This window comes from Staurois parvus, unplaced genomic scaffold (assembly GCF_062004578.1).
Source record: "Staurois parvus isolate SC_StPar_1 unplaced genomic scaffold, SC_StPar_1.0 ptg000017l, whole genome shotgun sequence".
Classification (NCBI taxonomy): Eukaryota; Metazoa; Chordata; class Amphibia; order Anura; family Ranidae; genus Staurois; species Staurois parvus.
In genome coordinates this window covers 4412082-4435375 of record NW_028317813.1, presented here as the reverse complement: position 1 = coordinate 4435375, position 23294 = coordinate 4412082, and the positions used below count along the sequence as shown (strand labels likewise).

The 23294-nt window shown below is 43.3% G+C and overlaps 1 protein-coding gene across 5 annotated transcripts in view; it reads right to left on the bottom strand.

Moving 5' to 3' along the window:
* Positions 1-5165: 5165 nt before the first annotated feature.
* Positions 5166-23294, bottom strand: part of NUDT15 (nudix hydrolase 15) — a 65625-nt gene continuing 47496 nt past the window's right edge. For 3 of the 5 annotated variants that reach the window (XM_089679069.1, XM_089679051.1, XM_089679045.1), the window contains exons 2-4: positions 18318-18531; positions 14424-14620; positions 5166-6022 (exon numbers count right to left, since the gene is read on the bottom strand). In XM_089679069.1, the coding sequence (XP_089535195.1) occupies positions 5892-6022; positions 14424-14620; positions 18318-18466 (477 nt within the window). In that variant the 5' untranslated portion in view covers positions 18467-18531 and the 3' untranslated portion in view covers positions 5166-5891. Of the gene's footprint in view, positions 6023-7617; positions 7756-14423; positions 14621-18317; positions 18532-18682; positions 18739-23294 lie in introns of those variants that run through there. The other 2 variants (XM_089679060.1, XR_016312990.1) reach the window with 2 other exon arrangements.

Below are 23294 nucleotides of genomic sequence, written 5' to 3'. Positions count from 1 at the left end.
CATCCAACCCCCCCCCCGCCTTCCCTCTTACAAAAATGTATATGTGCCTCCAAGAATTCCCATCATTTTCTGCTCTGAAAAAAAAAGAAAACTGTCTGGGACTCTAACCCTGCATTATTTTCAGTGCAAAATAAAATTAGTTTGGCCTAGAGTTAGGCTTTAAGTACCCTAAAGCTGCATTCACAGTTGAGTGTTTTGTAGCTTGAAGCTGCAAAAACGCTGAAACTTTAAAAAAAAAAAAAAAAATCAACTGTTCTCTATGGTGCCTGTTCGCACGATCAGGTGTGAACAGGCACCATAGAGACCAACTGATTTTTTTTAAGTTTGAGCTTTTTTGGAGCTTTGCGCTTCAAGCTACAAAACGCTCAAGTGTGAATGCAGCCTAAAGCAGTTTGATAATAGATCAGGATTTTGCATTCTATGTGTATTCTTGGCTGTATTATGCAGCTGACCATATACCCACCCCCCAGAACCATAAAATGCCAGTTGGTAATATTTAGCTGCATGTTCTGCAAGGTTGCCCATCAATACTGAGGCACTGTATATATCTTTTGGTATGTTTTGATGTAAACCGGTCCAATTTTGTTTCAATAAGTGTTACCTTTTCTATGAATAAGGACCTCTATTTCATAAAATGTCTTTCTGTATGGGTGATATAACATACTTCAGTTATCCTACTAAGCGCTGTTCTTCACAAGGACTAATCATTTGTATTCTTTACTCCCACATGTCAGTTGCTCATTTTTCTGCTCTTTTTATAGTGAATGGCTAAAAGTACACAACCTCCTCTGCACAGGAAAAGAAGGCACAGGTTGCTGAATTATGTATTGTATCTAGGAATAGGGAGTAATCTGAAATCTAAAGTTAACATTCATTTACACTTTAGCAGATGTCTATTCTGATGCATGTAGCAAATGAACACAATCCGCTTACTATCATGGCCAATATGCTCACTTGTTTCTATAAATATTTGGCCTTGTTAAGACTATAGTAGAGTGGGTTTATAGAAAAATATTGCTGTATTGATGTGAAATAGCAAATACTATGGGATCGGTCAGAGAAAACCAAACTACACAATTGCAATCTAAACATGTAAAGTGAAAAATGTGTGCTTTTTTTTTAAGTTGAAATACAAAATGTTTCATAACATTTTGGGCTTATAGCAGGAAATTGACCTGTCTGTAAGATTAGGCTACTAATAGAAGTCATCAAGTCACTGCCTATGATGCATTTCTTTGCAGAAGTAAATCCTCTCCATGCACAAAAATTCATGCTTGAAATTTGCCATTATCTGTAGGGACTGGATTTGTATTACATAGGGCAGGCACTGAGTCAGCTTTAGATTTCAGTCGGAACAAGAAAAACCAAGCAATCAGACTGATAACATGTTCATATGCTGAATCATTTAATTAAAGGTGTAGGCCGTCTTTAAAAAAAAAAAATTAAACCGGTCTGACATATTTACTACTCGTAAAGCCTAGCTCCACGGTTTAGAGGGCTTTAAATAGTTTGGAAAAGCCATTCAGTGGAAACTGTATTCATTCAGAAAATGCAAAAGTTCCTGTGAATGGTTGAGCAGCGCTCAGCCCAACTTGGTTTTGTTCCAAGAGCTGCCAGAAGCTAGAGCTGTATACTGTATGTAGCTGAGCCTACATACAGTGCTGTCAGCTACTACTTGTGTTGGTGAAGGAAATGGTTCATTTGGCCCAGCTGAATTATTTAAAGTTCACAAAAACATGGGCTTTCAGTCTCTTTCACATGAACTTAGAAATGCTGGAAAACAAGTGCTTAGCTGTGTTTTTAACAGGGTCGTAGCACCTACTAATGCACTAAAACAATGGCAAGTGCATGTGACCATATATACGGTGAATTAGCATTGCTTAATTTGTGTCTAGAATATTAGGGCATGTTGCATCCTCTGGGCTTTGCCACAGCCTGCCACATGCCTTCAATTCCACTGCAATGTGCCTATAGCATTTTTGAAGTGTTTGCTTCCCTTGCGGTGGTATTAGGCACTGTTTATGAAGGGGGTTGTAAACCCTTACATATACTCAGTGAAGTAACTGGTCCCAGGTTAGAGCTTATTCACAGTCTTCTCTACAGCAATGCAAAGTCCAGCATTTATAAAGCTTGTATGAGCTTTCAGAAAATGGGGCAGCAAGGTAAAATTACACTCTGAAGTTCTCAGCGATTGGAGGGAAGGCACATACCCCCTTCAACACAGCTCTCAGGAACAGAGCTGAGGCTTTCAATTACAGACTTTTTGCTGGCTGGAGATCCCTTCCTGACACCTTTTTTCCTTTGGTGTCAGAAAAACTTGTCAAGAGATTTATTCTGAAAGCAGAGGAACGAAGCAGCAGGGAAAAATGACACTTGGGGGTTGATTTACTAAAACTGGAAAGTGCAAAATCTGGTGCATCTGTTCATAATAACCAATCAGCTTCTAAATTCAGCTTGTTCACTTAAGCGTTGAGAAAACCTCAAATCCCCCTACATAACTTGTACCTAAAATAAAAATGCAGTGCTAAAAACATCAGACAACTAAAATATTAATCATATAGTAGCACATATAAGTGAGCGCTATTGGTGGTGCAAATTGGGTGACGTGATGATGTCGTCTGAAAATGACGCATGAACGTGCTATAAAACAATTCTTGAAGTGACAATGGTGGTAAGTATAACAGAATATGACAGTCTATGATACGTGGTAATCTGTGCTGGTAGCCACTGGTGTCAAGATCCAATAAAATTATGCACTTACCAGAAGTACATATAATATTCGCATTATATGTATATCATCATGGCGACATCTAGGTCTGGTCTAAACGGTATGGGGTCATCAAGATCAGAAGTGGACGCTCAGCTCCAAACAATGGCTCCAAAATCCGGGATGGCTCCACCTTATGGGGCTCATAATAATCAAGCCAGTGGACAAGAAAGCACTAACAGTGTAGTATGTTTATTATATTTAATATAAAGACAGTCCAAGTATAAAATGACTCGTGAAGAAATGGCCGCTGGCTTTCCTCGTGGGCTGATGAGGCTAGGCGTCGTTCCGGTAGGCTCCTCTGACGCGTTCCGTGCCTGGTGCATTGTCACTTCAAGAATTGTTTTATAGCACTTTCATGCGTCATTTTCAAACGCCGTCATCACTTCACCCATATTGCGCCACCAATAGCGCTCACTTATAATATGTGCTAATATATGATTAATAATATTTTAGTTGTCTGATGTTTTTAGCGCTGCATATTTATTTTAGTTTGTCATTTTAAGGTTTTTTGAGGTTTTACCTATATATGCTAGCTGCTTATGTTTATGTCACTGCACTCACAATAACCCATTCTATACTGTACATAACTTGTACCTGTTTATCTGCAGTGTCTCTTCTTTACATCTGTTCAATGTGCTGCATTTATAAATCTTGTCTGGGAATTCAGAAAAAATGGGGTGGAGAGCTGAAACTACACTCTGCAGAGCTCAGTGAGGCGAGCCGATTGGAGGGAAGAGACATCCTCCTGCCTCCACACAGCTCACAGAAGCAGCTGAGGCTGTCAATCTGCTGAAGGTCCCTCCCCTGCCACTATTTTTCGCTTGGTGTCAGGAAAACCTGTCAGACGTGACTCATGCAGATAGCAGAGGAAAGAAGCAGCAGATATAAATGACACTTAGTGCTTTGGATTGAGACAAGTACACATTATAGAGGGATATGTTTTGCTCATATTTCATGTCTGAGGTTTATAACCACTTGCCAACCCCGGTAAAGCTGAATGACGGCTACAGCGCAGTTGTCCAGTCCTGGGAGGGCATCATATAACGTCCTCCCAGAACGCACCCTCCCACGTGCTGCCGGGGTGTGCACCTGGCGATCTCCCAGACACTGCTAATCATGGGATGTGGTAAAAGGCCAATCACAGCAGTCTTTTACCACATGATCAGCTATGGCCAATGACACAGCAGATAACCGGCAATTGTCAGAGGACGGATTGGCACAGATCAGCAGGGCATTGATGATCAGTGCCACCCACCAGTGCTGCCCAGAAGTGCCCAACATTGTCACCTATCAGTGCCCATCATTGTTGCATTTCAGTGCCACCTAGCAGTGCCTATCAGTGCTGCCTCATCAACGCACATCAGTGAAGGAGAAAAATTACCTGTTTGCTAAATTTTATAATAGAAACAAAGAAAAACTTTTTTTTTTACATTTTTAGCTTTTTTTTTTAGTGCAAAAAATAAAACACCCAGTGGTGATTAAATGCCACCAAAAAAGCTCTATTTATGTGAAAAATATTATAAAAACTTTCATATGGGTACAGTGTTGCATGACCGTGCAATTGTCATTCAGAGTGCGACAGCGCTGAACATTGGCCTGTGCAGGACGGCGGTATAAGTGCCTGGTAGGCAAGTGTTTAAAGCACCATAATGTGTGTGAAATTCAGGTTAACACGATAACCAAATTAACAAGCAGTTTTGTCACATCCCTTAAGCTCAAATGTCCAAAACAGGTGTAGCTCTCCACCATCAACCTAACCACACCTCATAACATTGTAGAGGGGTGGAGTGCAACACTTGTTGTGGACAAATTATTTTAGGTTTGATGGTGGGAATCATTTGTAGTTCTGGCATGCTGAGTTTTAGGTTCCCCTATGGTGCACAAACGTTTATATATGTTATCTCTAAGCTTGAAGAAGAAACAGCCAGATCACTGATTTGTGTACAGAGCCCTGTGTGTTTGTAAACAAAGGACTCTGTGCTGTGATTGGATACAGCTGATCAGCAGGTCTCAGCCATAAATTATTGTCCAGAAACTACTGACAAAATCCTGCTACAGCCAGTGACAGGGTGGGTTAGCAGGGGGTGTGCGTATACACACCCCTAACCTGGAATAGGCAGGATGACATACAGTACATTTACATGATTCAGCCTGCCTGTGCATTGCACACGCAGTAAATGTACTGTTGGCAGGCAGGAAGTAGTTCATAATTATGCTACCAAAATTAGTGTGCGCTGCCTCCAGCATTGTTCCTGTTTCTAGTTGCCATGGGCTCCCATTTTGCTGAACCCCAGAGCCCCTGAGAAGCAGTAAATCTTAAGGCTGTCAGCAGATCTGATTTTTGGCACAGTGTTGAAAAAGAGAACTGAGCATGTGCACAGCAGGGTGAGACAACTGGATTTTAAACAGCATAGGCACTTATTTTTAATGTTATACAAAGCCACACCTGCAAAAGGGTCAGCTTGAAGAGATCCAGCAGGACATAATTTTCTGACTAAAGCTCCACTTTAATAAAACATTAATTGGATGAATGTCACAATCATTGGTCCAGACTGCAGAACTTTTCCATCTAGTTTCTCTAATAGTATGGCTTCCTATGATCATCAGCCTCATTTAATGGCCAAAATGCGGTATATTGGATTGAGATACTTCAGAAAAACTGCTGCAATGCTGCATTTTGGCCACTAGCTTGAGCTGACACACCTAGGATGTCATAGTAAAAGATACAAAAACAGGAACAATGTGTGCAGCCTGGATGAATGCTTGTGTCATTCGCCCAACTAAAGTGTTACAAATATATCCCTAAGCCTTCTATTACAGATTTATAAAGTGCAACAAAACCTCTAAACTGTGTGCATGACAAACATTACTGTCTACTGTGTAAAATGTCATTGGTGGAGTCAGTGCTGGAACCGTTTCCACAGTTTGTAATTTAAAACACACAAAGCATTGAGTTAGAAAAAAGAAATATAACCCTCAGCTAGTTAAGCTACAAGTGACTATATCTGGAAGTTACGTTGAAAACACAGAAGGTAAATACTGTATCTTGCCATATCAAAGCACCCTAAAGAAAATGCACAGTAAACATATTTTCTGCTGTAAAATCTCTTGTCGTCCAGGGTCATCTCTGGGCTGGGTATAGATGATTAAAATCTTCTGTGAAGGGATTATAGCCTTGCTGTCTTAAACAGCACAAAGCCCAGAACAGCTGGTCATTTGGAGGAAACTCTTCCCACTTAACCCAATTCCAGCCTACAATATAAAAAAAAAACAAAAAACAATTGAAGTCATGCATCAATACAGGATGTCTTTAAGTTGATTTTGGCTGAATGAGAACAAAGGCCAAGAGGCAGGATCCACATATGATTTTTTCAGTAGGCTTTAACCTCCCTAGCGGTATGATTATTTCAGATTTTTGGTGCTGAAAGCGGTACCATTATTTTGCATGGAAATATGTAGTTTTTTTTATTGTAGGCTGTAATATTTAGGAATAACTCACTGAAATCTGTCCGAACAAGAGTCTATTAAACATCCCGAGTATGATAAAATTTGAAACACAAAATCATAAATTATAATTTAATAAATAATCATAAAAAATAATAATATAATAATAATACATTTATTTCAATAATATAATCAAACCAAAAATATTGAAATTTGAAATATAGCGCCAAGTTCGCACATCACTGAGCAAAGTCGCAAAATTGTTTTCAGTGTCTGATGACGAATTTCTCCACGAATCATCACTCAATTCTGCAAGTGGTTCTGATTTACTATCGCTGTTATCTAGCTGATCTAAACCCGCTTTTGACCTAAAGGGATGCTTTTTGGACGCCATGGACTTTTCTAAGTTTCCAGGCAGAAAGAACAGTAAAAATGCAGGCAGGGAACAGGACAAAGCACTCGGGACAAAATGTATGTGAAATGGTTTGAAACAGCAATGTTTTTCTATGTAAAATTCGTTTTGGAAAAATGACATTTTTTTTAAATTTTCAAATTTCCCGCCCGCGCCTGTATGTCCCGACGTCACAGGGACCAGAACACAGAAGCTGGATGCCGGCATCGGCCAGAGGAGATGGCCGGGGATGCTGCAGGGGACACATCGCGGGAGCGAAGGACAAGGTAAGCTCTGCAGGGACTCCCTATGCAGCGCTGCATGGTGAGCCCGAGTGTAGCTCGGGGTTACCGCTTTTGGTACTGACATTTTACCCCGAGCTACACTCGGGAATACCGCCAGGGAGGTTAAAAGGGGGATTCAGAGGAGGGGAGGTGGAAATTCAGACCCTTATCAAGCATCCCTCAACCAAAACATATGAGAAATGTGGTTTGAGCCGAACAGCTCAGAGCAAACTTTTGCCTTTGGTGGCAAAATTGTCATTCCACAATAACCTGTTCAGGATGTGGCTAGTCATTGACTTAAAATATTTTGGCAAATCCTCCTGCGCTGCTATGACTATTAAAGATAGAAACAGCTGCTAACATCCAATCCTCCCCTTAAGACGGACAAATAGATAAATTGGTATAATAGTGATGTAGCGCTATAAATGAACTATTTCCTTTTGTACAAGATATAACAGTGATACAAAATAATACCCAGATCTATTCAGGTAACATTTGTAGGTGATTAGTGCAATATCAAATAACAAGTGATAATACAAAATCCAAGTGGCACACAGTGATTCCCTATACAGGGATATAGGTCACCATATATAGATGATATTAATGCAAATGTCCACAGCAACCGGTGATTCCACATATAACAATAGCACACACAATTCTTCAAAACATGCTTCTGTGTTGGTGCAGGTGGTAAGAGATAATCCTAAATAGCAGGCATGCCCGCTCACCTTCCCCCTGAGACCCGCAGGGGCCACAACGCCTTATGGATCACCCAGGATCCTACACGTTCCTTTCCAGGATACAGATAGCTCCACAAGCCTCAGTAGCCTTTAATCCACCTTCAGTTGTTTTTTTCATAGATGGCACTGTATAGTTGCAAGAAAAAGTATGTGAACCACTTGGGATTACATGGAGTTTTGCATGAATTGGGCATAAAATGTGCTCTGAACGTCATCTAAGTCACAACAATAGAAGAACAGTCTGCTGAACATAATACTACACAAACATTAGATGTTGCCATGGTTTAATTGCACATAACATGTAAACATTCACAGTGCAGGGAGGAAAAAGTATGTGAGGCCCTAGCTTAATGACTTCTCCCAGAGCTAATTGGAGCCAGGAGTGAGCCAACCTTGACTCCAATCAGTGTGATGATATTGGATGTGTTGCTGACAGCTGTCCTGCCCTTAAAAAACACACCTGTTTTGGGTTTACTGGTTTCAAGAAGCACTGTCTGATGTGAACCATGCCTCGCAGAAAAGAGCTCTCAGAAGACCTACGATCAAGAATTGTTGACTTGCATGAAGCTGGAAAGGGTTACAAAAGTATCTCCAAAAGCCTTGATGTTCATGTGTCCACGTTAAGACAGACTGTCTACAAATGGAGAAAGTTTAGCACTGTTGCTACTCTCCCTAGGCATGGTCGTCCTGTAAAAATGACTGCAAGAGCACAGCGCAGAATGCTGCATGAGGTAAAGAAGAATCCCAGAGTGTCAGCTAAAGACCTACAGAAATCTCTGGCACATACTAACATTTTTGTTGACACATCTACAATAAGGAAAACATTAAACAAGAATGGAGTACATGGGAGGACACCACAGAGGAAGCCATTGCTGTCCAAAAAGAATATTGCCGCACGTTTGAAGTTTGCAAAAGAGCACCTGGATGTTCCACAGCACTACTGGCAAAATATACTGTGGACAGATGAAACCAAGATTGAGTTGTTTGGGAAGAACACACAACACTATGTGTGGAGAAAAAAAGGCACAGCTCACCAACATCAAAACCTCATCCCCACTGTAAAACATGGCGGAGGGAGCATCATGGCTTGGGGCTGCTTTGCTGCCTCAGGGACTGGACGGATTGTTGTCATTGATGGGAAAATTAATTCCAGAGTTTATCAAGACATTTTGCAGGAAAACGTACGACCATCTGTCCGCCAACTGAAGCTCCGCAGAGGATGGGTGATGCAACAGGACAATGACCCAAAGCATACAAGTAATTCAACAAAACAATGGCTGCAACAGCACAGAATACGCCTTCTGGAGTGGCCCAGTCAGAGTCCTGACCTCAACCCGATTGAAATGCTGTGGCATGACCTTAAGAGAGCGATTCACACCAGACATCCCAAGAATATTGCTACACTGAAACAGTTTTGTGAAGAGGAGTGGTCCAAAATTACTCCAGATCGTTTTGCAGGTCTGATCTGCAACTACAGGAAATGTTTGGTTGAGGTTATTGCTGCCAAAGGAGGGTCAACCAGTTATTAAGTCCAAAGGTTCACTTACTTTTTCCTCCCTGCACTGTGAATGTTTACATGTTATGTGCAATTAATCCATGGCAACATCTAATGTTTGTGTAGTATTATGTTCAGCAGACTGTGTTCTTCTATTGTTGTGACTTAGATGACGTTCAGAGCACATTTTATGCCCAATTCATGAAAAACTCCACGTAATCCAAAGGGGTTCACATACTTTTTCTTGCAACTGTATATACCCTTGTAAATGCGTGATGTGTTGGGATCATACAACAGAAACGCATAGATCCTCCATAGTGCAAACTGTATATCAGGTTTAATGTAGATAAAAAAAATGCACTCTGGTGGTTTTTATTTAATGTAGATAAAAAAAGAGCACTCTGGTGTGCCAAGATGGCGCTGGACCGGAAGTGTGTCACCACGTCGCTTCTACGCGTTACACCACGCCCCTCATAGCTTCGTCAGGAGCTTAGTCATTGACTTGCTGTGCTGTGTTCAAGAGCATTCTCAGCACAGCCTGAGCACCAATATTAGGTTCTTTGCTTCTATACCCAGGACTGTGGATACTTCTCCTTTGTGAGTAGGATACCACAAACCACTTTACAGTGCATATTGCTATCCACTCTCCGTTATACACTGCAGTATTGCTCAATCCCATAGCCTGCATTTTGTGGCTCATTCTTGAAATGCAGTCCCTGGTATCGAGCTTGCAGTAGTTCACAGAGCTCTCTCTGATTAAAGTAAATGTAAATCCTCACCTTGTCAAAAAAAAAACCCCCATTCAGTTTCAGATAGAAATGAAAGGCAAAACATTTCTGTATACAGTGAGGAACAGAAGTATTTGAACACCCTGCGATTTTGCAAGTTCTCCCACTTAGAAATCATGGAGGGGTCTGAAATTCACATTGTAGGTGCATTCCCACTCTGAGAGACAGAATTTCAAAAACAAAATCAGGAAATCACATTGTAGGATTTTTAAAGAATGTATTTGTCTTGCACTGCTGAGCATACGTATTTGAACACCTGAGAAAATCATTGTTAATATTTGGTACAGAAGCCTTTAGTTCCTGTAGTTCTTGACCAGGTTTGCACACACTGCCACAGGGATTTTGGCCCACTCCTCCACACAGATCTCCTCTAGATCTTTCAGGTTTCGGGGCTGTTGCTGAGCAACACGGAGTTTCAGCTCCCTCCAAAGATGTTCTATTGGATTTAGGTCTGGAGACTGGCTAGGCCACTCCAGAACCTTGATATGCTTCTTACGGAGCCACTCCTTGGTTCTCCTGGCTGTGTGCTTCGGATCGTTGTCATGTTGGAAGGCCCAGCCACGACCCATCTTCAATGCTCTGACTGAGGGAAGGAGGTTGTTGCTCAAAATCTCACAATAAATGGCCCCATTCATCCTCTCCTTAATACAGTGCAGTCGTTCTGTCCCCTTCTCAGAAAAGCACCCCCAAAGCATGATGTTACCACCCCCATGCTTCACAGTAGGGATGGTGTTCTTGGGATGCAACTCATCCTTTTTCCTCCAAACACGACGAGTGAAGTTTAGACCAAAAAGTTCTACTTTGGCCTCATCTGACCACATGACTTTCTCCCATGCCTCGTCTGGATCATCCAGATGGTCATTGGCAAACTTCAGATGGGCCTGGACATGTGATGACTTGAGCAGGGGAACCTTCCGTGCAATGCATGATTTGAAACCATGACGGCGTAGTGTTCTACCGACAGTGACCTTTGAAACTGTGGTCCCAGCTCTCTTCATGTCATTGACCAGCTCCTCCCTTGTAGTTCTGGGCTGATTCCTCACCTTTCTTATCATCAGTGATACCCCACGAGGTGAGATCTTGCATGGAGCCCCAGTCCGAGGGAGACTGACAGGTCGTCTTTAGCCTCTTCCATTTTCTAACAATTGCTCCAACAGTTAATCTATTTTCACCAAGCTGCTTGGCAATTGCCCCGTAGCCCTTTCCAGCCTTGTGGAGGTCCACAATTTTGTCTCTGGTGTCTTTTGACAGGTCTTTAGTCTTGCCCATGGTAGTAGTTGGCGTCTGACTGACTGTGGGGTGGACAGGTGTCTTTAAAGAGCTCAGACAGGTGCTACTAAGTTAGATTAATGAGTGGAGTAGAGGTGGACTTTTTAAAGGCACAGTAACAGGTCTTTGAGAGCCAGAATTCTTGCTCTTTCTTAGGTGTTCAAATACTTATGTTCAGCAGTGCCAGACAAATAAATTCTTTAAAAATCATACAATGTGATTTCCTGAATTTTTTTTGAAATTCTGTCTCTCAGAGTGGGAATGCACCTACAATGTGAATTTCAGATCCCTCCACGATTTCTAAGTGGGAGAACTTGCAAAATCACAGGGTGTTCAAATACTTCTGTTCCTCACTGTAGATATGAAAAAAAACAAACAGTTTTTTCCCTTTTTTTTTTTTTTAAAAAGAGATCACATTCCCTCTGTTCTCAGCTGCATAAGGAGCGAGGGGTACACTGAAATTCCCATTGAATGGCTGTGTGAAAGGGGGGGGGGGGGTGTCAAGACAAGACTGATCATTGGAGAGAAGAGCACACCAAGTTCCCGGCACAGCTAGAGAAATGACCATGTTGTGCTCTCATGCCTAGTGTGGTCAGTTTTTTAATAGGGAGGGGTGTCTAGAGCAGACAGTGGTGACTTACAGTCGCTGCTCTCTGCTCAGAGCAGCTGTGAGAACAATCAGCAGTCATGTTATCACTGAGTTCTCACCCTTAGAGCCGGTGGGGGCAGATGCAGCATCAAACGATTTAAAAAATGTATTGCCAACTTACATTGCTCCAGCTTGGCATGTAAAAATACATAATTTATATCTGGATTGCTGCTGGGGTACTGAAAATGACTGAAGTAGCCACAATCGTCTGGGTCCTGCTTGAGTAGCTTTCTTTCTGACCACAGGGTTTTGCTCACTCTGCACCAATGCGATTCATTGAATGCTTTTGTATTTTTTTCAATAAATGCAAGGCATTCTCTGATTAAACAAAGTGTAGCATCCCCAGCAGCCATCCAGGTATATGATATGGATACTTATGTCAGGTCAAGCTGGACCATTATTAAATGACTGTGTGTACACACACACACTTCAAAAAAATTAAAGGAAGTTTTTAATCAGAGTATAGCATCAAGTCAATTAAACCCCTGGAATATTGATCTGGTCAGCTAAGTAGCAGAGGGGGTTGATAATCAGTTTCAGCTGCTTTGGTGAAATTAACAACAGGTGCAATAGATGGGCAAAAATGAGACGACCCCCAAAACAGGAATGGTTTTACAGGTGAAGGCCACTGACATTTCTTTCACTACTCATCTTTTCTGACTGCTTTTCACTAGTTTTGCATTTGGCTAGGGTCAGTGTCACTACTGGTAGCATGAGGAAATACCTGGACCCTACAGAGGTTGCACAGGCAGTCCAAATCCTCCATCAATACATGCCATTGCCAGAAGGTTTGCTATGTCTTCCAGCACAGTGTTAAGAGATTCCAGGAGACAGGAAGTTACTCTAGGAGAGCTGGACAGGGCCATAGAAGGTCCTTAATCCATTAACAGGACCGGTATCTGCTCCTTTGTGCAAGGAGGAACAGGATGAGCACTGCCAGAGCCCTACAAAATTACCTCCAGCAGGCCACTGGTATGAATGTCTCTGACCAAACAATCATAAACAGACTTCATAAGGGTGACCTAAGAGCCCGACGTCCTCTAGTGAGCCCCGTGCTCACTGCCTGGCACCATAGAGCTCGATTGGCATTTGCCATTGAACACCAGAATTGGCAGGTCCGCCACAGGCACCCTGTGCTTTTCACAGATGAGAGCAGGTTCACCCTGAGCACATGTGATAGACGGGAAAGGGTCTGGAGAAGCCATGGAGAATGTTATGCTGCCTGGAACATCGTTCAGCATGGCCGTTTTGGTGGCGGGTCAGTGATGGTCTGGGGAGGCATATCCATGGAAGGACACACAGACCTCTACAGGCTAGAAAATGGCAACCTGACTGCCATTAGGTATCGGGATGAAATCCTTGGATCCATTGTCAGACCCTACGCTGGTGCAGTGGGTCCTGGGTTCCTCCTGCTGCATGACAATGCCCGGCCTCATGTAGCGAGAGTATATAGGCAGTTCCTGGAGGATGAAGGAATTGATACCATTGAATGGCCCCCACACTCGCCTGACCTAAATCCAATAGAACACCTCTGGGATATCATGTTTCGTAGCACCTCAAACTGTCCAGGAGCTCAGTGATAATCTGGTCCAGATCTGAGAGGAAATACCCCAGGACATCATCCCTCGTCTCATTAGGAGCATGCCCCGATATTGTCAGGCATGCATACAAGCACGTGGGGGCCATACAAACTACTGAGTACCATTTTGAGTTGCTGCAATGAAATTTCAGCAAAATGGACTAGCCTGCTGCATCATTTTTTCTCTTTGATTTTCGGGGTGTCTTAGAATTCAGTCCTCTGTAGGTTGATCATTTTCATCAAACGATGAGGCATCCTTACATTTCTAACACATTACCCCGTCCATAGCAGTAGATGGATATCCAGCATGATATTTGCCCACCCTCAAACACAATCTAAAAATGAAGAGAGAGAAGCAAGAGAGATGTTCCTCAAGCACTCACCTCTGGAATGAAAGTAGCCAGCCATGCCTGAAGACATGATCAGGAAAGCCCAGTGTTATCCTTGTGTGGGAACAAGAGTCATCCTTATACCTACACCCTCCAGCGGCCCACAGCCTCTCTCGGATTCCATGGAAGAGCTCAGGTAGTGCCTCACCTGGCCCCCATCCTCTGTCACCTGCCATGTGTGTCCCTCTTTCCGGGGGGGGCTGCCCCCCCGAAATGTGCCGCCAAAGGCAAAAACCCGGTTTGCTTTGTGGTAAATAAGCCTATATATATATACACATATACACACACACACACATATACAGTATATATATTTCTGTGTATTTATTATACATTACGTTTATTTATTGAGAAGTACAGAGGATTAAATCAATGCTGATGTAGGATTTGCATTCTCAGCTTCACACTGCCAAGCCTGCTCTTGTGTCGCTGTGATATAGTGAGGTGGATTAGGTATCTTACTAGGTTTTGTATTCTCATCTATTTGGGCCTGAATTATCATCTTAGTTTAACATGGAGTAAGACATTCAAAAAACATTTGTACTGGGTCAATTTCACTGTCAACCCCCCTGGTTATACAGTGAATAACAGTTTGCTGTTTTCTTGTTTCTCAGGAGATATAACTTACCTTCATTTTTTTCAGGCTCTCTATTTGTTGGTTCTGATGGATAATTCATGTCTACTTCCCCTTTCATTAGAATTGTGATATAATGATAATTATGTTCAATACTAATTCCATTGACTACTGAAGCAAAACGGACATTGGTAAGGTGAAGGCCTGCTTCCTCCAGGGTCTCCCGTTCCGCACAGGCCTCCCAGCTTTCACTGAAACAACAACACATCAGCAATCACTGAACTGTCACATAGATGAACAGATTTTAAAGCCATAAGCACAAAAGTATTTTTTAATGCTAACATTTGCAAAAATCTTGCTCCAAGTTAGTATAAACATATAATAGTTACAGTTGCAAGAAAAAGTATGTGAACCCCTTGGGATTACGTGGAGTTTTGCATGAATTGGGCATAAAATGTGCTCTGAACGTCATCTAAGTCAAAACAATAGAAGAACACAGTCTGCTGAACATAATACTACACAAACATTAGATGTTGCCATGGTTTAATTGCACATAACATGTAAACATTTACAGTGCAGTGAGGAAAAAGTATGTGAACCTTTGGACTTAATAACTGGTTGACCCTCCTTTGGCAGCAATAACCTCAACCAAACATTTCCGGTAGTTGCAGATCAGACCTGCACAACGATCTGGAGTAATTTTGGACCACTCCTCTTCACAAAACTGTTTCAGTGTAGCAATATTCTTGGGATGTCTGGTGTGAATCGCTCTCTTAAGGTCATGCCACAGCATTTCAATCAGGTTGAGGTCAGGACTCTGACTGAGCCACTCCAGAAGGCGTATTCTGTGCTGTTGCAGCCATTGTTTGTTGACTTACTTGTATGCTTTGGGTCATTGTCCTGTTGCATCATCCATCCTCTGCGGAGCTTCAGTTGGCGGACAGATGGTTGTACGTTTTCCTGCAAAATGTCTTGATAAACTCTGGAATTCATTTTCCCATCAATGACAACAATCCGTCCAGTCCCTGAGGCAGCAAAGCAGCCCCAAGCCATGATGCTCCCTCCGCCATGTTTTACAGTGGGGATGAGGTTTTGATGCTGGTGTGCTGTGCCTTTTTTTCTCCACACATAGTGTTGTGTGTTCTTCCCAAACAACTCAATCTTGGTTTCATCTGTCCACAGTATATTTTGCCATTAGTGCTGTGGAACATCCAGGTGCTCTTTTGCAAACTTCAAACGTGCTGCAATATTCTTTTTGGACAGCAATGGCTTCCTCCGTGGTGTCCTCCCATGTATTCCATTCTTGTTTAAGGTTTTCCTTATTGTAGATGTGTCAACAAAAATGTTAGCATGTGCCAGAGATTTCTGTAGGTCTTTAGCTGACACTCTGGGATTCTTCTTTACCTCATGCAGCATTCTGCGCTGTGCTCTTGCAGTCATTTTTACAGGACGACCATGCCTAGGGAGAGTAGCAACAGTGCTAAACTTTCTCTATTTGTAGACAGTCTGTCTTACCGTGGAAACATGAACATCAAGGCTTTTGGAGATACTTTTGTAACCCTTTCCAGCTTCATGCAAGTCAACAATTCTTGATCGTAGGTCTTCTGAGAGCTCTTTTCTGCGAGGCATGGTTCACATCAGACAGTGCTTCTTGAAACCAGTAAACCCAAAACAGGTGTGTGTTTTTTAAGGGCAGGACAGCTGTCAGCAACACATCCAATATCATCACACTGATTGGAGTCAAGGTTGGCTCACTCCTGGCTCCAATTAGCTCTGGGAGAAGTCATTAAGCTAGGGCCTCACATACTTTTTCCTCCCTGCACTGTGAACGTTTACATATTATGTGCAATTAAACCATGGCAACATCTAATGTTTGTGTAGTATTATGTTCAGCAGACTGTGTTCTTCTATTGTTTTGACTTCGATGACTTTCAGAGCACATTTTATGCCCAATTCATGCAAAACTCCACATAATCCCAAGGGGTTCACATACTTTTTCTTGCAACTGTAAATCTGCTGAGACTAGCAGTCAGAGACAGCAGTGCTTTAAATCTCTTAATTCAGATATTGTATACAGAGTTGAGGATGCGTTCAAGACAAAAAAGGTACGTATTTCAGGGTAATGCATAGGAACAATTAAGGCCTCTTTTGCACAGATGTTCCAATCAGGTCCGCCTGCCCGTTTTTCAGGCGGACCCAATCGGAACCTCTATTCTCCTCTACGGAGCAGCGGGTGTAAAACGGACATATGCCCATTTACACTCGCCAACATCCAATCCGATCCGCCAAAAAGAGACGGATAAGGATCCATTCCCCTTCTGTCTGTCGGATCGGATGGGATGGAAGTCGGATGGAAACAGACAAGCGGTCCATAGCCATCTGACCGCCCATAGAGGACAGCAGGCTGTGTCTGCTATGCAGCAGCGGAGTGGACACGGAACTGTTATCCGCTTGCTCAGCAGGGTTCAGTGGACAGATGCCCTGCTGAGCAAGTGGATCTGCTGGCGGGTCCGCCCCCTTTGAAAGGGGCCTTACATTTCAAAATGTTCCATAAATCTGTTCAGTCAATCTTTATTTTTGTTTTCAGGTCTGTGAGGACAGGAATATGAGGTGACCACTGTTGTCATTGTTGTCACTTTACTTCACTAATCAGTGAAGGATGAATAAGGAGATCATTGTTGCAGGCAGCACCTTTAAACACTAGTCATTATTTGCAGCTTTGATACCTCTAACTGGAACCATACACTTTAGAAGATCCTAAGGTTAAAGTTCAACTCCAGTATAAAATATACCCTTTCAGTTACACCCCTCCGCCTGCTGAGCGCGCTGCATAACCTGTGTGTAGCATCATCTACATACAGTATACAGCACTGTGTTTCGGCAGTGGGGTGGAAACTTCCTTTCCTGCTTCCAGAATAAAATCAAGTCAAACTGAGTGCTGCTCGGCCATTCACCAAGAGCTTTGTATTCTATGAATGATTGACTGAGGCAAAGATTGTGCCGTCATTCCCCTGCCTCTCTGCCTCAGCCAATCAGAGGATGTTTTTTTGGTCGTTCATAGAATGCAAAGCTTTATGTGAATGGATAAGCAGCACTCAGTTCAACTCAATTCTGCTCCTGCTCCTGAAACACAGCTCTATATACTGCATGTAGCTGATGAAACATAGAATTTTAGAATTTGAACAAATGCACCCAAACGGGCACATCTGTTCGTGAAGGAAATAGTTTGTTTGAGCCGGCTTGGCCCAAATGAACTATTTAAAGTCACAGTAAACACGGAGTTAGGCTTTAAATGCTCATTATTTCTAGAAGGTACAGGGACAGGCAAGTATTGTCCTATCTCTCACTATGGCGCTCTCTTCTTCTCTGGTCTGTGGGCAGTCCCTTGGCATCATCAAGTACAATGCAGGGTTAATAACCTTGCATTGTACATGGTGGGAGTATGTGAGTACAGTCGTGAGTACTGTCACACTGCTGGAGCTCAAATAAAGGAAGCACTTCTCTTCATTCGGTCATCCCTGGACATAACATGCATTTAACCCTTGCAGTACAGGGGACCTGCTGCAAGGGTATTTTTTGTTGTGCTTGGAGCTTGGAACTCTAGGAAAACAGCTGACAACACAACTAAATAAAAGCAGAAATTTATACTGTTTTAGTTGCCAAAAAATATTCACAATTCTGTACAGCCAGTCTTGTGATTGAACACACTGCACAACTAGAAAGATCATTGTACAGCTTCCAGATTCAGCTTTACTGATTTCTAATTCTGGTTCATTGCTTCCTGAACCACCGTATGCTTTCTGGACAATGGTGATACTATTAAATGTAGTCATTTTCCTGGAGCCTTGCTTTTAAAAAAAAAAAAAAACACCACACACAACACACAGCATTTATGTAACATATCTATATTTTGACTAAACATCGGTCACTGTGTGCTAAAAGCCATACCCAAATTCCAGATGTCCTCCTGGAAGTTGATACATGCCAGCTCCTGGAGATCCCTTTCCTTTCCTTCTCCCCAATAACACACAGCCTGGATGAGATGTACTTGTAACCACAACACCAATTCCGACTCCGGGTCGACCATTGGTTGCCATAGTGTCTTTAGGATTTTATGCTGGTTTGACAAAATTCAGATACTTCTGGCAGCTACTGGCAGTTCCTGTAATTAAATAAATTATCATAAATACATTTTTTAAATTAAAAAAGGACACAATATTACAAGTCAAGGTTTCCAAAATCATGTACAAACATGAATTATGAATGTGTACTGACAAAAGCAGCAGAGCTCTAATAATTGGAAAACTACCTACATAATAGAAAAGGAAAAGGATGAGAGGTATCATTCCGACGCAGTCATGTAACTATATTATCATGTATTCAAGGACCACACCAGTCCAGCACCAACAGTAGGAAACAAAGGAAACGTTTGAGCAATATCCCCCATTATAGAGAAAGTTTCTCAACCTTTGTTACAGCACTCTTTTGCAAAATCTCGAAACACCCTGGTCTAAACTTTAGACTCTAAAAGGATAAGTTCACCTTTTGCACAAAGATAATAAAAAATAAAAAAAATGTGCATTTATTATTTTTGTCTGCAGGAGCCTGTAAAGCATTGCACCAGCGATCAGTAGATCACTGGTGCCATGCAGGTCTCCTGCAGACCTGTCAGAATACCTGCTTGCCGTATGGGGTGTTCAAGCAGGCAGATATTCTGGCACGAAGATTCATTGAACTACCACGGAGCTCCACAGCGCCGCGGTAGTTCATTGAAAACTACAAGCCCACAGCTGCTAAGGCTGTCGTTACTTGCACTTCATTCATTTACAGAACTTTGTGAATGAATGACGCATCCATGTGGCAGGGTGGAGCCCGGCACGGCCGCACGGTTTTCAAATCGGTCAGCTAGTAAGAGGAACTTCTCCCTATACTTCTGCCAGAGAGAAGGAGGTGGGAAACAGCAAGTGGCGGCTGCAGCATTGAAAGCATGTTACATGATCCTCCCTAAAAACGGGTGGAACATGTAACATGTTCCCAAAGGTGAACTTATCCTTTAAGGCCAATGCACACCCTGGTGCATGAGGCTCTGGCATTTAGCTGTGGGTGAAGGGCACATGTGAACCATCCAGCCTTGCTGCCAGCAGCTTGCCAAACTCTGAGAAAATGACAGCTGCTGCAACAGGATGGGCCGGGGGAAAACGCTACGTACATTCAAGGCCATGTGTACCCACAGATAAATGCTCAGAATGCAAACTCCAATCTAAGGTCCAGAGCGCTTTGGAACAGGTTTTCATCAAGGATGTCTCTGTACATTGCAGCATTCATCTTTCCTTTGATTCTGACTAGTCTCCCAGTTCCTGCCACTGAAAAACATCCCAACAGCATGATGCTGCCACCACCATGCTTCACTGTAGGGATGGTATCCTATCGGAAACAGTCACATTTCAGTAAAGGCACTGTAATCAGGAAAGTGCAGGTGCCACAACTGCTGAAGAGGCATGAGCTCAGGTGTGTTTGGATCCTAGCCTGAACCCACCTGATCTATCCTGCTATGAAGCTGTCACTGTGCACCGCCAATCATGAGTGACCAAGGCATTTCTCAGCCCGCAGCTGCACCTATTTATGCTCCTTTCATATGCGTGTCTGTGGAGAATGCCTCAGTTGCTTATGATCAGTAGTGCACAGTGACAGCTTCCTGGTGGGATAGCTCAGGTGGATTGAACTGGAATCCGAACACCTCTGAGATGATCCCTACTGATGAACAGCCAGCAGTCATGAAGAGCACGGGTGTATTCAGACTAAGGCTGGCCATACACTATACAATTTTATTACAAATTTCTTTTTTTTTTTTTCCAAAAAACTAATTTCTGCCCAATTTCCTTTAGATTTTCCTTCAACTATGTAGTGCAAAGGCCTGTCTAATTAAATACAATTGAAAATGTTGTTAGGTTTGACCTCCTATTATATGGTTTTTGATAAATCTAAAGCAAAATTCTCAAGAAAATTGTATAATGTATGGCCAGCATTAGGCTGACTATACATTATACAATTTTCTTGAGATTTTTGGTTTAGATTTACCAAAAAACATGTAATAGGAGGTCAATACTAGTAAAACTTTCAATTGTATCCAATTAGGCAGGCTCTTGAAGGTAAGGCTGGCCATACACTATACAATTTTCTGCCCAATTTCCTTTAGATTTACCTTAAACTATGTAGTGCAAGGGCCTGCCTAATTGGATACAATTGAAAGTGTTGTTAGGTTTGACCTCCTATTATGTTTTTTGTTAAATCTAAACCAAAATTCTCAAGAAAATTGTATGCATGGCCAGATTAAATCTAAAGGAAATTAGGCAGAAATTGGACAGAAATTTGTATAGTGTATGGCCAGCCTTAGGCTCCATTCACACCAATGCATTTTTAGTGCTTTTTGCAGAAATGCACTACAGTCCATTTAACGTGGTTTCTTATAGGACATGTTCACATTTATGTTTTTTTGAGCTGCTGCAATTTTTGGAAAGGGTCAGGGACTTTTTTAAAAGCTACAATGGAGAAGCTGCTGAAATGCATGGTAGTGTGTTTTGCATTTTTATTCTGCCCAGCAACAAAAAAAAAAATCCACTTTAACCGCTTGCCGCCCTGCCACTGTGTTTATACGTGTGCAGGGCGGCAGTGGAGCGCAAAACCACGTTTAAAAACGGGTTCCGCGCTCCCGACACTTTCGCGGGCAGGGGGCGCGCGCGCGCGCGCCGACCCGCGGGTGATCCGATTCGATCCAGGAGGGATCAATCATTAGATTTCAGCCAGTGATTTCTGGCTGAAATCGGATGATCGGTCCCTGTCCTATCCTGTCCTGTGTTGATATTTACACAGGGCAGGATATGATGTCATTCTTCTCTGCCTGGACACATTCCGTTCCAGACAGAGAAGAAGAGACATTTAAACGTGAGTAAAACACTACACTAACAGTTAGAACACACTCTAGGACACATTTAACCCCCTGATTGCCCCCCCCCAGTTAACCCTTCACTGCCCTGTCACCAGTGTACCTGATCAGTGAAGCGATTTTTATTGATCACTGTATCAGTGTCGCTGGCGACTTCCAATAGTGCTAGCGCCCCTCCCAGATAGCGCCAGTTTGCCCCCCAGTACACCAATAAAGCCATTTAACCCCTTAATTTCCCCCCCCACCCCCCCAGTTAACCCCTTAACTGCCCTGTCACCAGTGTCACTGATCAGTGAAGCGATTTTTACTGATCACTGTATCAGTGTCGCTGGCGACTTCCGATAGTGTTAGCGCCCCTCCCAGATAGCGCCAGATTGCCCACTAATACACCAGTAGTCCCGTCTAACCCCTTGATCGCCCCCCCCCCCCCGAGTTGACCCCTTCACTGCCCTCTCACCAGTGTCACTGATCAGTGAACCAATTTTTACTGATCACTGTATCAGTGTCGCTGGCGACTTCCGTTAGTGTTAGCGCCCCTCCCAGATAGCGCCAGATTGCCCGCTAATACACCAGTAGTCCCGTCTAACCCCTTGATCGCCCCCCCCCTCCCCGAGTTGACCCCTTCACTGCCCTGTCACCAGTGTCACTGATCAGTGAACCAATTTTTACTGATCACTGTATCAGTGTCGCTGGCGACTTCCGTTAGTGTTAGCGCCCCTCCCAGATAGCGCCAGATTGCCCGCTAATACACCAGTGATCCCGTCTAACCCCTTGATCGCCCCCCCCCCCCTCCCCCCTGAGTTGACCCCTTCACTGCCCTGTCACCAGTGTCACTGCTCAGTGAACCAATTTTTACTGATCACTGTATCAGTGTCGCTAGCGACTTCCAATAGTGTTAGCGCCCCTCCCAGATAGCACCAGTTTGCCCGCTAGTACACAGATAATCACATTTGACCCCTTGATTGCCAGGAACACGCTTACTTGCACGCTAAACCTTCATTGCTAGTATAGTGTCTGATTGGATCAATATCTTTGATCAGATCAGCGCTATACCAGCATTCACATTACTTTAGTATCCCCAAAAACGCAGTGTTAGCGGGATCAGCCCCAACACCTGCCAGCACCTGCGTTTAGCCCCTACGCCCCCCCCTTCTCCCCCGGCAAGTGCAGTGTCAGTAGATAACTGTCACTTGATACATATTACACACAAAACCGCAGTGTTCACAGAATCAGGCCTGATATCTGTTAGCACTTGTCGGTAAATTTTTTGTAGCGGTTCAAGCAGTCCCTGACAGCCAGGCGCTCTTTTTCCCGTGAGTCGCACTAGGTACCTGTAAATTTAGTGGCCAAAATGTCTAAGCAAAGGTACACTAGTGAAGAGGCCTATAGGATTCTGAGCATGTCAAGTGAGAGCGAAGGGGAAGACTCACTGGCAGAATCAGGCTCAGAATACGAACCTATAGACAGCAGCGGCACCCTGACAGCTAGCTCAGGCGACGAGGAAGTGGTCCCTGCTAAGGTCAGGCGTACCCGATCCCATTCACAGGTTGCTGAGGTGGTACAAATGCATGATGACTCTCATATGCAGCAGAGTGCCAGTACTAGTGCCGCAGTATCTTTTGGTGAACTGGCGAGCACCAGCGGCCTAGTACGTCCTGGTCGTAGGCATACCAGCACTGCAGTATCACTTGGTGACGTGGCGAGTCCCATAAGTGCAGTACAAGCTGGTGCGGTGGCGAGCACAAGTAGTGTCCCGCGGCCACCAAGAATTCGCAGACAGGCCCGTAGAGCCCCTAGTGTCCTTCCGGATGTGCTTGCAAATCCCGATTGGCAGCCCACAAATTCTGCAGCACCCGTACTTCCCCCATTCACTGCCCAACCCGGAATTCAGGTGGAAACAGCAAATTTAAATACTCCCCTTAATTTTTTTGAGCTGTTTTTCACAGAAGATCTTTATGCATTGATTGTGGATCAAAGCAATT